The sequence below is a fragment of the Lissotriton helveticus genome, chromosome 7 (genome assembly GCF_964261635.1).
Source record: "Lissotriton helveticus chromosome 7, aLisHel1.1, whole genome shotgun sequence".
Lineage (NCBI taxonomy): Eukaryota > Metazoa > Chordata > Amphibia > Caudata > Salamandridae > Lissotriton > Lissotriton helveticus.
This window is the reverse complement of record NC_136068.1, coordinates 634,618,649-634,634,858: the sequence shown is the minus strand read 5'-3', so window position 1 is coordinate 634,634,858 and position 16,210 is coordinate 634,618,649. Positions and strand designations below refer to the sequence as shown.

At 49.0% G+C, this 16,210-nt stretch overlaps 1 protein-coding gene across 2 annotated transcripts in view; it reads right to left on the bottom strand.

Annotated features, from left to right (window-relative positions):
* Positions 1–3,062: 3,062 nt before the first annotated feature.
* Positions 3,063–16,210, bottom strand: part of PKMYT1 (protein kinase, membrane associated tyrosine/threonine 1) — a 360,498-nt gene continuing 347,350 nt past the window's right edge. For both annotated transcript variants that reach the window (XM_078652880.1, XM_078652879.1), the window contains exon 8: positions 3,063–3,992. In XM_078652880.1, coding sequence (XP_078509006.1) covers positions 3,797–3,992 — 196 coding nt within the window. In that variant the 3' untranslated portion in view covers positions 3,063–3,796. The remainder of the gene's footprint in view (positions 3,993–16,210) is intronic.

The following is a 16,210-nucleotide window of genomic DNA, read 5'->3' as shown; positions in this document are numbered from 1 at the left end:
TAAATTATTGCGTCCTACAAAAGTAGTATAATGAGAGGAATGATAAAAACAAAGAAGTTAAAATAATGTTAACCGTTATCGCGGTGTTCGTACTTTTGTTTACCATCATCAAACTGTCACATCACACAGCAAGTTAAACCAGGTCGTTGAAAAATCTTTAGTTTCAAGATATGATGCATTAGCTTTAACACCCATGCCACAACCTTTTAATAAGACTCCTGTATCGCAGACCATCAGGACTAGAGAGATTCCTGACTCCCCTAACATGGCGCCGGTATTCTCGTCAACTGTTGCCACGGCTAGTGGTGGAGCATGAGATTGTTTCAGATGTCTAATGACGCACACCGGTCTTCGTGCGCCAGAAGGCTCTGTATATACAGAGCTCCGCTCCAGCTACCCCCACTCCCGACTTGGTGGAGGATGGGGTAGGTGCCGGTCGTCTCAGCAACTGCTGAATTGTAAGTACAATTATCAGAATGGACTGCTCGACTACACGAGCCTGGGGTGCCGCACTCTCTTCCACAGCAAAAGTACGAATTGCGAGATAATCTCTAACATTATTTTTACTTGTTTTTACCATTACTCTCATTATACCACTTTTGTAGCACACAATAATTTAGCGTTATCCCTCCACCAATGACTTGAGGGAGCAAGTCATTCGCCCACAGTGGGTGAGTGTTATGAGCAAGATATTGACCTTGGTGGTTCGTACTCACCACCCGCATCATTATTGTTGTTTCCATTCCACGTGTGCCACTGCGCAGCATTATTCACTAAATAACCAGTCTCTAGTAGGTTTCTTGCACATCACCACAGAGTTAAGAGGAGGCTACCACGAGATATAAGAGTTGTCAATGCCGTTCTAATGAATTTATACATTGCTTTTCTTCTTCTAGGTTGGTCTACAAAAATTAAGATACATCGCTGCTAGGTTAAAATAAATTAGTTGGATCAACAATGTGCTGAGTGTAGATATAACACTCTTTATTGGTCCTGAAGAATTGCCAATTGATCAATCAGACACAACAGGCAATAGATATGTCGACCTCATAGCCACTATTGGACATTATTCCTGAAGTGGCTCTCACTATCTGGTTTTAACAGGTACCAGAGGACTCATCTGATAAAACCTGTTACTCTGGAGTACCACTGGCCACCCTTTTTAATAGTAAACCCCCCCCCCCCACCTACACTACACATCTGCACTCACATATCTACACCTCTAGGCCCCTTAACCACACTGTACCAAATGGCTTGGGACAAAAGATGTCTGATAAAGAGCCCCTCATAGGGTGCCCATCAGGTATTGCAGCGCCGGCCTGACGAGGAGCATGCCCTATGATGTAGCATGACACCCAGCCCTGGTGTGTGAGGGCCCCACTTGACAAACTGGGAGACAACCAGTCTCCACCATAGGATCAGGGTACTACCTTCCTAGCCTTCTCATTTGTTACCTCCTCATTCCAGGAACCGCATACTCCATTTAATACTATTGACTCACTGGGGGCACGTATGCTGGACCTCCAAAAACGCCCTCAGTCCCTTCCCCTTAGTTGATATCACCTTCAGGAAACCCTTTGTCAAGTAAAATAGGTGTAATGTTGCAAGTCGGATTAAACAAAGACATCCTACTCTTAGATTTCTAATTTGAAGCCTCAAAACGGCATGGCACCTTTCCCTTCACTGTCTAACGGCTATCACTTCTGATGAGAAGAATACCCTATGCACACACATGAACATCAATTAGCTCGTATATGAGTGAATATACAAAAGAGAAAGCAACAAAGCAACAGAAATCCTGGGATCTCCTGAACAGTATTAGTCCAATGGGATTCTTTAATTTTCTCTCAAAAAACAGCCAGCCGACACGTGTTTCATCGATATTGCGAATCCTCAGGGCTCTAAAACGGCTGTATCTAGCATTGAGGTCACTCCGCCGGTGATACTTCCAACCCGGCAGGGCCCGTAACCTGTTCAGTGATTGTCAAGGATGTAGATTCAGCACCCTATGTCAAGAAGTTGGCGATTATAGTGTGGTGATAAGAGAAACTGCATATAAAAATAACGAAGGACGGCGTGTGTGTGCCTCGCCGATCCCCAAATTGAAGTGCTATGAGCAGTAAGCCCAGGAGCAGCGTAGAAAGTACAATTGAAGAGCCAATAACCCTCAGTCTTTCTTATGTCAGATGCGAAAAAGTAGTTGCCGATCAGCGTACTCCCGGGTCGCCGTGTTCCTAGTGTGGACCACATTAGGAACACGGCGACCCGGGGATCGGCGAGGGACACACACGCCGTCCTTAGTAATTTTTCTATGCTGTTTCTCTTATCTCCACACTATGATCGCCAACTTCTTGACATAGGGTGCTGAATCTACATCCTTGACAATCACTGAACAGGTTACGGGCCCTGCCGGGTTGGAAGTATCACCGGCAGAGCGTCCTCAATGCTAGATACAGCAGTTTTAGAGCGCTGAGGATTCGCAATAGCGATGAAACACGTGTTGGCTGCCTGTTTTTTGAGAGAAAATTAAAGAATCCCTTTGGACTAATACTGTTCAGGAGATCCCAGGATTTCTGTTGCTTTGTTGCTTTCTCTTTTGTATATTCACTCATATATGAGCTAATTGATCTTCATGTGTGTGCATAGGGTATTCTTCTCATTTATAGTTGGTTAATCAGCTTGGCTGACTAAGTTTTGAGTGGTTACAAGGGTTTTTCCACTCACCCAGTTGCACCACCTACACACCGCGCACTATATCTCCTATGCGTCTACTCACGGCAGAGCACCCTTTGCCTATCTGACACTAAAAACCTTCCAGTGTTAGTTATCACTTCTGATGCACAAGACTGAAAAGGCTTAAGAACGTGAGAGTATTAGAGTGCTAAAGACTGTTGACCATCTCAAGACGCAGAATGATCAAGTGGAAGTCCACAGAAGTCAAAAGTTTAAGAACCGCTGCTTTATAAACATTTCACACCCCTGATGGCCATTTGTTTTTTAACTAAGCGTAGTCTCAGAAGCCAGAATGGCAGGCTCATTATAGATCAGACAGCAACCGCACATAAATATCATACTTTTAATATAACTGAATGATAATTAACATATCAGGAAAAGTGCTCAAAGGAATCTCTCTTGTGCTGTGACGCGAAAGTTTCAGCGAAATACTTTAACATAGGCATGTTAATGCACAAGTGTGAAAATCATAGTGATAAGGAAAACGGGCTATACTGAGCTCTCACACCATTCCTCCTTGAGCGAGCAGGAAGTCCCTCAACCACTTGGAAGGGAATGCTTCAGTGGTGCTTTCTCAACTAGAAATCTCTGAGTTACTGTTCAGTAAGGCATGAGGTTCTCATCACTTCTTTTATCCAGGCACATGAGGGAAGGATAATTCTGAATAGTGGGGCAGATGCAAAGTTTGTGGACTTCCCTGCAGAAATATATCAATGCTAGTTGGCTTCAGGCTAGTTTCGACTGGCAGAAGACTATTTTGTGAGGCCGCAAGATGAGACATTATAATTTCACCACCATCCTTGAAGTGGACAGTCAATGCAGGACTCCTGCTGTCCCTAAAACGTAACAGCTGCTTTGCCATTTCTTCCCCTATAGACTATGAGTTCTTATGGGCACAAGGCTGGCTGCTGTCAGTCCTACACATGCCGATCTCAATCATTAACATATCCATGCCACTCCTTAAGAGCTTCCATGTGGCTTCTCAGTCCTACTCATGTCTGGCTTTCCTCTTGGAGCCGATTCTTTCAGGAAGGCTCAGTCATTGACTCAAGTCTGCCGCTTCTCAATTCTTGTTCCCAGCATTGTCTTCGAACATACTGAGAAGGTTCCGGGGCTCAAAAGAAGAGTGCTGGGCTTGCTCTTGGAAGTCAGTAGCTAGAAGCCTGGAGGAGCTGGGGGTGCCGGAGCCGGTCGAACGATGACTGCAAGGTGACTCCTGACTGATGCGACTCATGTTGGGGCTGGAGCGTATGGTCGACCTATTTGAATGCAAAATTATAGATTCACTTTATTTTGTTCAAACCATTTACTAGTTAAACTCTAAAACAAATATTTTATAGACAACCAAATTACAATTATAGCGCTGACTAATAAAAAAAGCCTTTTTAAACATATCATGTGCCTTATTTTTTCACAAACACTACTAAACCTGGCAACAATCCCACTCTGACCAACTCTACAGTCACAAGAAAAACAATATTTCAAGAGAAAGGGCCTATGAATGCAGCACACAAAAAATTACATTGAATTACAGCTGCCTATACCTAAAGTTACAAGACTTGCCTGACATGGCCTGCCACGTCAATGAAATACTGTTCCCCCATTGTACTGAACTGCACTACAAAGGTAGGTTTTCCCTACATAGTGCCAGCATCCTGCTTATTATAATGATTTAGTCCAACAAATGTTTTCTTGCAGTTGACCTATAAACCATGAAGCATGCCTTGCATTCAGAATAAGAGTTCAACCCATAACCATTAGAGAACCTAGAGCGAGGTAATGGAACACAGATACTTATGTAGACCCACTGTACTAGGGGAGTATCAGGGCGAAGCTCTGTGGAAAAATATACCTGTACCACTTATATACTATGCTCTTAGAAGCTCAAATACTTACGGAAACAGGTTGGAATTTCAACTCCCTCCTCAACAGTGGGAACATAGGCATATGTTCCTGCTAGAGAAATGGTGCTTAAGTGGGTTGACAGACACTGCGAAGAAGAGGAGGGAAGTCGCAGATTTCTACCTCTGTGTCTCTCTCTGGTCTTCACTAGCATGTTCTGAACAGTGTACTGTGGTTTATCTCTCGTCATACCCCAATTATTCATTGCTGTCATCCCTCATCTGCCATCTTCAACCATCTTCTTACTCCTGTTCAATTTCTCCCTAGCTGCTCGCCATATTCAAAATGTGCTAATGCTACATCTGGTGATATGCCAGGTAAAGGGATTAGACCGTTCCCTCAAGAAGACTCCTTCAAGATTCTCCTCACCTTAGTTTCACCTGTTTGCGCTCTCTACCTTTAACTGCCTGATAATGCAACCAGAGCATGTCTTTTGGGGGTTAACAGCACCATTATGCACAGGCCCATTTTGCGGATCCAGAGCCTCTGATAGGCGTCAGAGGGGATCTCGCATATATGGGCTGGGAATGCTGAGCAGTCCATATTTACACAGCATCATACGTATAAACCCAATAACACTGAAAATAACCATTTACTATGTGTCCATGGGCCCCATTACTTGATGCAAACTCTGGCCAGTGAGGTGGCGAGAGACAGCACTCATCATGCCTTGCAATGAAGTTAACTCCACAGGAATTTGGCTCAAGGAGGGATATGCAGGCTAGCTGTATCTTGTGTTGTGTGGAGAAATGAGAATGGAGAATGAAAGCAACATGGATGTCCACGGAGTTTTATAATGCTGTTGGTACTCTTCGCCCTAGTACTTTTGAGAAGAAACAACTTTTAACTTTAGGCGCCGAGGCACAATTGCCCCCGATCATGTAGGGGATCACTGTTGAAAAAAACCTGTAGGCTCCTCTTTATCACCCTCTTCATCATCATACATATTAACATGCTTCTCATGCCGGACAGAGGAGGGTCTTTCAAAAGCAAGTCTGGTGGCTGAACTGTTCCACTCTTAGGAGGTACAAGCAGAGAAACTATATATGGCAGTGATGAATCAGTTAAGGCCGTTAATGCAGTTAGCACAACCATGGATGGAGAAAGAGAGCCAACAACCAATGGCATTGCAGCTGACAAAGCCACTGATGGCAGAAAAGCAGAGACTAAGAGACAACCAACTGTAGAGCAACAAATGTTGTAGAAGCCAACGCATTGGCTGCTCACAGTGAGACAACCAACGCTATAAGTGGTGTCGCTCACTGGTTAGAGGCGGCAGACCTGGAAGCAGAGAACGGCCCAGGACCAGGGTTTAATTCCTGACGCGGCAGGGTCGTGGACCAGGGTCAGCGGACTCGACAATTCTCGCCTCGGTGCCTACTCTAACCAGGGATCACACTCGGCAACTCTGGGCATTAAGCTTGCCTCATCTCTACAACGGCCCCCCCACAGACGCCGGAGATGGCTGATTTCACCTTGGAGATACCCAGAAGGGACCATCTCACAGGGAAAGCCAGGACGGGTTCCCCAGCGGTCTCCAGCGCCGGGATGCTTACGGGCAGATGTGCGCTTTACAAGTCCAACAAGTCCAACACATAAGCAGACAAAGGGTCAACAGATTAAGACTGAAGGCAACAGATCTGAATTGCCATCAACAATACAAACATTGGGGGATAATGGCCAAGCCGGTGACCATAATGGATGCGGAGGTGATGCTCCACCAGCATCCCGCAGATCCGAGCCCCTCCTGGGGCGTGTGGTATGGACAAAGGATCAAAAGCGCCATGTATGGGCCCTGCACCGGTAACTGGTTTATGCGGGATCAGGCCCGGCAGCTGTGGAGCACTGGAAACCCTCAGCGGAACACAGAGGGTGGAGTATAATGGCGGCCTGCGATGGACCTCAAGCCACGCCGTGTTGTGACTCACGCGGGGCGTGTGAGGTTCGGCAGAGAGCGGGGCGGGTGCTGCAGGGGAGGGGGCGGGTGACGACATTTGAGGTGTGCCAGAGGGAGTGGACTGTCGTTGGACTCCTGCGGCAGCCCGTGTAGAGTGAACTGGGCGGCGCTGGCAGGCTGCCTGAGGTTGGCGGGCCTGGGATGCTGTAGCGCTAGTTGCAGCGCACTGCTTTGGGCAGGTGCGGTTCAGCCCCTGTGTGCCGGGCGTGGCCACTAGGAGAGACGTGGCACTGCTGTGACGTGGGGTTTGACCCCCCTGGACTCTTGGGGCCTTGCTAACCGGTGCTGGTCATTTGTTTGGCTTCCCGCTGAGCCCCAGGAGGGGAGACGCGGCGGGGACAACCTGAGAAGTGCTGGGAGCAGTGAGCTGTGTGGGGGTCCCCTAAATAACCTGCCTCAGTGTAAAGGACATATCCTGAACGAGGGTGCTGAGCCCTGTGGGCACCTGGAGGGACCGGTTGGATCCTTTAACCATAACTTGGCAATGGAAGCCAAAGAGCAATTTTCCCTCACTAGAACTAGTACGGCCAAACGTGATCCCAAGCAACGCAAGCTGCAATTTGACACTGCTATAGACAGGGTGACCGCCTCCCACACAGAGGGCACCACAGAACCCAACATGGCGCCTAGGAGAAGACACGGAACGATCAAGCAAGGAAGCACTATTGAAGGAGCTGCGATCAGGTTTCAAGGCACTGGATTGTAGATGTGATGCGCTTGACAAGCGGCTTGATAAAATGCAGGAGAGCCTGTAGAATCATGACCGGAGGCTGGATGTGGCGCAAGGCAGAGTGTCGGATCTGGAAGATGGCGCTGCACAAATGTCCAAACAGGTGGAAAGGCTGGAATGGCAGGTAAAGACACTAGCCATGAAATCAGAGGACTTGGAAGCTAGAGGAAGGAGAAACAACCCGCGCATCCTTGGGATTCCGGAATCAATAAACAGTGGTAGGCTTGACCAATTTGTTGAAAGGCTGCTAACTAAGTAGTTCAGAGCCCAATTCTTTACTGCCACATGGGTGGTAGAACGAGCCCATAGGTCGCTGGGGCCATGCCCGAACATGGGTCTGCCTCCCCGCCCTATAATTGCAAGAATGTTGAACTTTACGGATCTAGACACAGCGCTCACACAGGCGAGGGAGAAAGGGCTGCTGACGTGGCAGGGGTCGGCTCTGTCGTTATTCCCCGATTTTACCATCATGGTACAGGAGGCTCGACGCAAGTACACCGGATCAAGGCCACGCTGCGCAATCTGGGCCGGCAGTATGGGATGCTCTACCCGGCTCAGCTGTGGGTTGACGTGCAAGGAAAAACGTGCATCTTAGACAGCCCCGCTGCCGTGCAGGAGTTCTGCAGGGCCTTCTCAGAGACACAGAAAGACAATCATCGTGGATCACCCAGTGGGTCGCAGCCAGAGATCCACTCAAGTGCCAGCATGGATTTATTCATCACGGGTAACATACTTGGCCGCCTGGCCGGACGCGTAGGTCCACAGATAAGTTGGGCATGCCTTTTTGATGCATATGTGATCCCTTTTTTTTCCGGTCCCATTAAGATGAGACTGTTGGACAGGATGGTATAGTTCCAACTAAAAACACTGCTCAGATCTCCATTTCATGAAGTGGGGCTGACGTAGCGTTGCCACACCCCCAGTGAAGTTCACACTTCTGAGAAATGTTTAGCCTAAGTAGGCTTTGGGAAGTTGAGTCATTGCTACGTTTACAAAGTTGGATTTCTGCTGGGAGGCTGATCACTTGACTTGGGTGGGGGCGAGGGGGTGGGGAAGCTGGGTCGGAACGTTACTTGTAATTAGGGCTCCCGGTTTTCCGTTTTTACACATATAAATACAGACGGATAACAAGTTTTCCTTTATCTGTATATATATATATAAAAACGGGAAAATACTAGTGGGTTAAGAGGTGTCAGCCCGGGCTGAGACAGCTTCCCGGGCATACACAGAGCTGCCAGACGCACCCTATTCACACCATTGTTTCGAGACTGAACAAACGCAGCTCGCTCTGGGGAGTGTCTTGGAAGGAGGGCTTGAGACCACTGCGGTGGGGGATAAAGACTACGTGATGTCAGGGGGGGGGATATACATTGTAATAATGTGTTAAAAATATTTTCTATTTAGTTACCATTTCCTTACACTCTCCCTGTGTCCTATTAGTTTTTTTCTGATCTCTCTCCTCTGGGGCTGCACAACGCAGTCTGTTAAAATGCTCTAGTCTGCACTTCCCTCCCGTGGCTGGCAGCAGAGGTGTGATTAAACGGGAGGGCAGCAGGTGTGATTATTAGCTCCCATCTCCTCCTCAGAGCCTTATCTCAGCACCGCCCGCCCCCCGCTCCCCTTCCATCTCTCAGCATCCTTCTCTGATCTCAGCAAGCCGAGGGACCACATAGAGAGGGGGAGAGTGGGGCGGAGGAGGGGGGGCTCTCTGGAATGAGAGCAGTCTCCTCCTACACGCTGTTAAGAAATGCCAGGCAGAGAAGAGCAACAGTCGCTCTGGACAGTAGACCTCACCATGAGGAGTCAGAGACAACAAGCTCACACCTGGCATGTGACCGGCTTCGCAACCCGTGGCAGTCTGGAAACAAGATCACACCTGGCGTGCCCAATTTAACGCAGCTGCGATTGGCAGAAGGCAGGACGATTGCAACGGGGCAAGCCCCGTTCAAGATGGCCACACATTTTATCCGGGGCACAAGGCAAACACTGGTGATGTAACCTCCAACCAGGCTACACATGGCAGTCAGACAACAAGATCACACATGGCATGTGCCATACTAAGCAGCACCTGATCCACAGGCAATAAGACCAATCTCCAGCAGGGGCAGCAGATAGCATAACATACAGGCATCTGCACTTTAATAGATGCTTTGTTGTTAAACTCAATGGCTCGTATCGACCTCACACGGATGAAAGGCTGAGTGGACCAGCCAGGATAGGAACCCGTAATAGCAGTGTGAACATAGATTTCAGCAGATTTCAGCAGCTGGCGCTTAACCGTATGAGCTATTTCAGCAGCAAGGACGTCAGGGAATCAGAGGGTATATGAAGAATGTATTATCCTTGGCCGCAGATATCTGCATGGCAGCCGAATAATGCAGCCGTTTTTCACCACGACGTTCTCAATCCCCAGAACGGGCTGGGCAGGATAGAAAGTGAACAAGATCACACCTGGCTAGGTCCTACTGACTGCACCTGTCACCCACAGTTCAAAACCACACCAGGCCAGACTACGATTCTGTCACTTCACTTGCAGTCCAGTTATTTACTGCAACATATAACGTCGAAGGAAATCAAGCACTGGCGAAGTCAATAGGTCTGACTCTGGCAAACTGGTGCAACAGATTTATTTTATTTTTTAATACAAATATATGCCACAAAACTAAAAAAAAAAAAAAACTTGCTCATACCTAAGGGTGATCATCATATGCTTGTTACTAGATTGGTGTTACTCAATTCTCTCCCTGTGTAGTTAGAGAAAGAAAATGTAAACATTTTCTCGGTTTTAAAGGAGTAGGCAGCAGTTTGTCAGAGGATTTTGTCTGACATTTGACCATTATAGTTGAGCACGAAGCAAATACTACAAAATAAAAACAGAATCAAAAGACCTTATTTTTTTTACAGCTCATCCTCTTTATAAATGCAGCTCGCTCCGGGAAGTGTCTTGGAGGGAGGGCGTTAACCCCTGGGGCACCATGCACACCCTGATGGTTGCAGCGTGGAAAACCTGAGACCACTGTTGTGGAGGATAAAGACTGCGTGATGTCCGGGCGGCCGTTGGGGGTTGGGGGGGTTGGGGGGGGTGGGGGGGGTGGGGGGGGATGAGGGGAATACAGTAACATGCCTGGACAGTGTCTGAAACTCGCATGACAAGAACATGGCAGGGAGCCCGATAACTCTATTAACCACCATATAACACCTGCAGCCTCTGATTTATATGTGCAGGAGGTACTCTCGGGTACTGAGAACCTACAGTTCTTTTACTTTCAAGGCGGAGTAACTGCACGCCTTTGCTTTGAAGCAATACTTTGTAAATGGGAGAGTAGTTTCTCTGCTCCGGTCAGGTACTCTGGAATGGGAGTATCTGTACTTTATTTCCAGTTCAAGCACTTTCTGTAGCCGAGGCCCCGTTTACAGTGTGAGTGAGTATGCCCTTGGTTTTCTACAGATTAGCTTCTACTACCCTTTTCACTGTTTTTTCTTTGTTGCGTCTTTTTCTGTCCTCCTACTTCAAGCACTCACAATGCAATAGGTCTCGCATTTACTGGAGTTTGAGCTATTGGCATTGTAAATGACAATGCCTTATATTTATGTTTTGGTTTTTAAAACAGATAAATAAAAGGCATTGTCATTTACAATGCCAATAGCTTAAACTAGCGTAAATTCGAGACCTATTGCATTGCAAATGCTTGTTCTCTTCTGCACACACAAAACATCAATCCTCATAGTGGCTTGAGATGTGTCTTTACGGTAAGAAAATGTCCACAAAGTGGCAAGGACAGAACAAAAATCAGGATGCATAGCCATCAAGAAGTTCAGAAAAGACACCAGGAATCCATGCCCAGCAGGTCTGAAGGGCCTGGAGAGGGTGCTATCTCTACAAGACTAAAAACATTGCAAAGCGTATTCTCCATCTCCGCACACTTCATCTGTGGCGAGTCTGTCATCAGATACAGCATCATGATAACGTTTAACAGTACCTGCTTCTCCTGTGCCAGCTGCAGCAGAACCAACATATCAAGTAGCTCCTAAACTGCTCCTTTCTTCACAAGTATCTCAGCCAGTGACTTAACCCTCGACGCATTTACAGACTTCCCCATGCCACCAGTCACTCTAGGGGATTTAGATGTCTTTAAGGAGGGAAGGAAATAAGGAGGGAAGGAAATAAGGAGGGAAGGAAATAAGGAGGGAAGGAAATAAGGAGGGAAGGAAATAAGGAGGGAAGGAAGGGAGGAGTGAAGGAAGGGAGGAGGGGAGGGAGGGAGGGAAGGAGTGAAGGAAGGAGTGAAGGAAGGAGGGAAGGAAATAAGGAGGGAAGGAAATAAGGAGGGAAGGAAGGAGGGAAGGAAGTAAGGAGGGAAGGAAATAAGGAGGGAAGGAAATAAGAAAGGAAGGAAATAAGGAGGGAAGGAAATAAGGAGGAAAGGAAATAAGGAGGGAAGGAAATAAGGAGGGAAGGAAATAAGGAGGGAAGGAAATAAGGAGGGAAGGAAATAAGGAGGGAGGGAGGGAGGGAAGGAGGGAGGGAGGGAAGGAGGGAGGGAGGGAAGGAGGGAGGGAGGGAAGGAGGGAAGGAGGGAGGGAAGGAAGGAGGGAAGGAAGGAGGGAAGGAAGGAAGGAGGGAAGGAAGGAAGGAAGGAGGGAAGGAAGGAAGGAGGGAAGGAGGGAAGGAAGGAGGGAAGGAGAAGGAAGGAAGGAAGGAAGGAAGGAAGGAAGGAAGGAAGGAAGGAAGGAAAGACATCTGAATGGCAGAGTCCGCAGGGGTGTGGAACAAAAGAGCGCCATCGAAAGGAAGGTCCACCAGCCGTTCTCTAACGTTCTCTGGGAACACACTGTCCCGAAGCCAGGCATGTCGACGAAGTACGACCGAAGAAGCCATGGCACGACCAAGCACCTCTGAAACGTCCAGAGAGGAGCGAAGAATAAACGTCACCAGCTCCCGGCCATCCAACACATGGTGCCGCAGATCAACACAGGCACCCTTCCTGAGAAGTAGCAGACATAAGGGACTCCGCCGAGTCCCACAAGCAAGAAGTGGTCCTAGCCAAAACACACAGTGTTAAGAGCCCACAGAGCCGCACTGGTGGAGGCGAACACATTACGCCCCCAGGAGTCAAACCAGCGGGTTTCCCGCGACTGGGGAGACCACAGCGGTGGCAGAGAGGGGAAGGCATTCTGCAAAAGAAGGCCCCTGAAAGAAGGATGGGGGGAAAGACACAGGATCACGCGGCGCTAGATGGTGGAGGCGCAGAAGGTGTTGGGGCACCAGGTCCCCCATGGCGGGGCGGCCCCAAGCCCCCAGAAAAGAAGAATGGAGCGAACTCTCGAAGGGAAACAGCAACTCCCTACCACCAGAACCCTGATGGAGGACCTCCAGAAGATGATCCGCAGGAAAATGGGCAGCTGGATCACCCATGCGCAAGATTACCACAGCTGTGGAAACAGTGTGAGCAAAGGCAGCACCTGCCTCTGTAGTGCCCCGCGGTGGAGAAAGCAGCTCCTCGGTAGGTGATGGCTGCAAGCTAAGGAGGCCGTCCCCCAAGCCAACCGGAGGAAGGAAGGGCCAGGTCCGGAAAGGAGGATGAGGGACCAAGAAGGGGGGACCTGCGGCGCCTCTGGGGAAGACCGCGGACGCAGTGACGGCGAGGAGCTGTCCTTAGACGACGTCGGGGAAAAAGCAATGACGCGGCGAGCAGTCTCCTGCGAGGATGAAACCCGCAAGCGCCGAACCTCTGGAGGAGAGGAGGCGTACGAAGACGAGTCGACGACTCGACGTCGGCCTGGTGCCATGGAGTCCGCAATCTGAGGCAGGACATCGTCATCCGGCTCCAGAGGAGACGCCGGAACGACCTCCGCCACAGCCCATGAAGCAGGAGACCTTGGCCGGAGCCGGGGCAGCGAGGGAACGGCACCGGAAAGGCACCGACCCAACCTCCGACGAGGCAGCCGCCTGCATGGAGGGGCGAGAGGGAACCAGGGCGGGACAAGAGGTCCCCAGCCAGCCGCGGCCCGTGACGAGAAGGGCCCTCCGCCAGCCCCTGTGGTGCCGCCAGGGCCAGCAGCTGCCAGCGCCTAAGAGACGTCGCCTCGGACGAGCCCACCGCCTGTCCGGAGGGCTGAGGGGGGCTCGGGGATGCGACCCGAGCCCCAGCGACACCACAGGGATTCCCGCTGGAGTTTGCGGTCAAGCAGAGGTGCCGTGGTCAGAAGGAGGGACCCCCCCGAAGGGCCGCACACCAACGGCACCACATCCTCCGATCCTGGATCCGAGCCAGTCGGGGCCGGAGCCAGCGGCGACACCGCACAGGGCCCCGCACACGGCAAGGGATCCACAGACGTCCCAGGAGGGGAAGGAGAAGGAGGAGAAGCCAGCAAGGCCTGCAAGGCCGCCGCATGTCTCCATCTGGGCTCTAGACGCCCCCACACCAGGAAATGGCGGATAGGGGGACGACACGCGGGGCCGGAGAGTCCAAAACCCCAACAGGCTGGGAACCATCCCTCGGGGACAAACTGCGACACTTACCGACAGGTGAGCGACTCTCTTGCGGCCTGGGAGAAGGCCGATGTCGAAGACGGAGGTGGCGACTCCTGAAACCCTCTGCAGGGGCCAGGCGTGGTGACGACGGGGACCTGGACATGCGGGCTGAAAGAAGTTTTAACCGGCGCTCCCCCCGGGACTTCGGTTTCATCTGCTGGCAGACCTCACAATCAGTGGAGTTGTGGTGTTCTCCCAAACACCACATGCAGATGGGGTGAGGATCAGTCGCCGACATCTGGCGCGCAGAAGACAAGCCCGTCTTAAAGCCCGAAGGCATTCGCACACTGTTCCCACACACATGCAACAAGCGAAAGGGAAAGTGCCGAAACAGGCCAGGAGCACGATCCGGATCCGCGTTGCTCGCATAAAAGGAAAAAAGTGACGTAGGAGCGCCGGGGTGGGACTTGTGACCTCGCTAACGTCACGTACGCGGACATCCGGCCGGAGGCGCGTGGTGCCATCCCCCCCGGCGTGCAGGGATGCTGTGCAAAAAAAACATTTTTCCGAGTCCAGTCTCATGCCTGGGGATAATTCTATGTTAAGGAATCTGCAGCTAGTAGTCATCTTAAACTCATTTGCAAGATAGGTTTACTCTGCAGGTACTATGAACAATTACTCCGCTAAGAAGCAAGGGTCAAAGGGAACATTTTTATAGACCTAAAACCAGATTTAATCCCCAAATTCTATATATCATAACAACCAAGAAATCTGGTGGTTTGAAGATCATGCACACAAATAGGAAGATAGAGAACATAGGAAACAAGCGTGGTCCTATCACGTGTGAACTATATATAAACAGGCTGAAAGACTAAAAATTCCAATTATAGGGAAGATGAAACAAGGAATTCCATCAACTGCCCTTCGTGGCCAGTGTCATCATTTGGAAATTCCAGCTTCCCTGTCACATCACCGTTCTTGAACCAGGGATGGAACCGGGAGTGTGAACCACATAGCTAGACAGCCATAGAATCAATATACAATGACTACCAGCCTCATGTCAGACGTACACAGACCTAGTCAGAAGTGCAGTGCAAAAACAAATATATTAGTGAAAATCTAAAAAGGAAATGATAGCAGACCCAACAATTGTATTATTGCCTGCTGCCATGCCTATTAAAAGAAACGCAAGCGCGGCTAACAACAAATATGCCGCAGATCTTCAGTCGACTAGTTTCTGCCAAATGGGTCAATGAACCCCGGCTTTCTTCAGGACCTTCTCATCGCTACTGCAAAAACGTGATATAACAAGCACAAAACAAAAAGCAAAGCGTGCAATACAATATGGCACAATTTGTCACCATTTACCAATACCTCTATACAGGACTCCTCCTTTGGATCATACTGCGCATGGGCATCGGCTCCATCCCCAGATTGTTTTTCGCCATTAGGGAAGGGATGGAGTTTTACAAGAAAAGTAAGGATGTACATGTCATTTGTATCTAATTAAGAGAAAACTGGAACAGATAAAGCTAGCCGGGTGGGCGTGTGCAACTCTGCAGCTCTACATGCCAAGAACAGATGCATACTATACTGGTAAGTAGCATTTTCCGATCGAAGCATATAAGCTGCAGATTACACACTGTGCATAGATTGTATAGCAGTACCCACCTTTAGCGGCGACCACCAGTATCTGTTGCAGTGGTTTGAAACAGGGTTTTTAGTACAGCTTGGCCCACAGTAGCTTGTTTAGTTTGCACATCTACACAATAGTGTTTTGTGAATGTGTGCGGTGTAGACCATGTTGTGGCTTTGCATGTGTCGTCTAGGGCATTGTTCCCTAAAAAATGCCATTGAAACCCATATTTTCCTAGTAGAATGGTCTTTAGGAGGAATAGATAACGTACATTTAGCTTTGTGGTAACAAATTTGTATGCATCTGACAATCCATCTAGCTATCCCAGATTTTGATATGGGGTTACCCTTATGTGGTGGTGAAAAAGACAAAAAGTTGTTTTGTTTTACGAAAAGTTTGTGTCCTTTCAATGTAGTAAAGCAATGCTCTTTTCACATCTAAGGTGTGAAGAGCTCTTTCTCCGACTATTTGTGGCTGCGAGTAAAATACGGGCAGCTCAATAGATTGGAAGGGTGAAATGACTTTTGGAAGGAATTTAGGATTAGTACGGAGAACCACTTTATTATGGTGCATTTGCAGAAAGGGTTCTTGAATGGTGAATGCTTGTAGTTCACTAACTCTTCTGAGAGAAGTAATAGCTACTAGGAAAGCTACTTTCCAAGTTAGGAATTGCAATTCACATTTATGTAACGGTTCAAAGGGATGTCCCATTAACCGTGTGAGAACAATGTTTAAGTTCCACACCGGTGAAGGTGGTGATCTGGGAGGGATTATTCT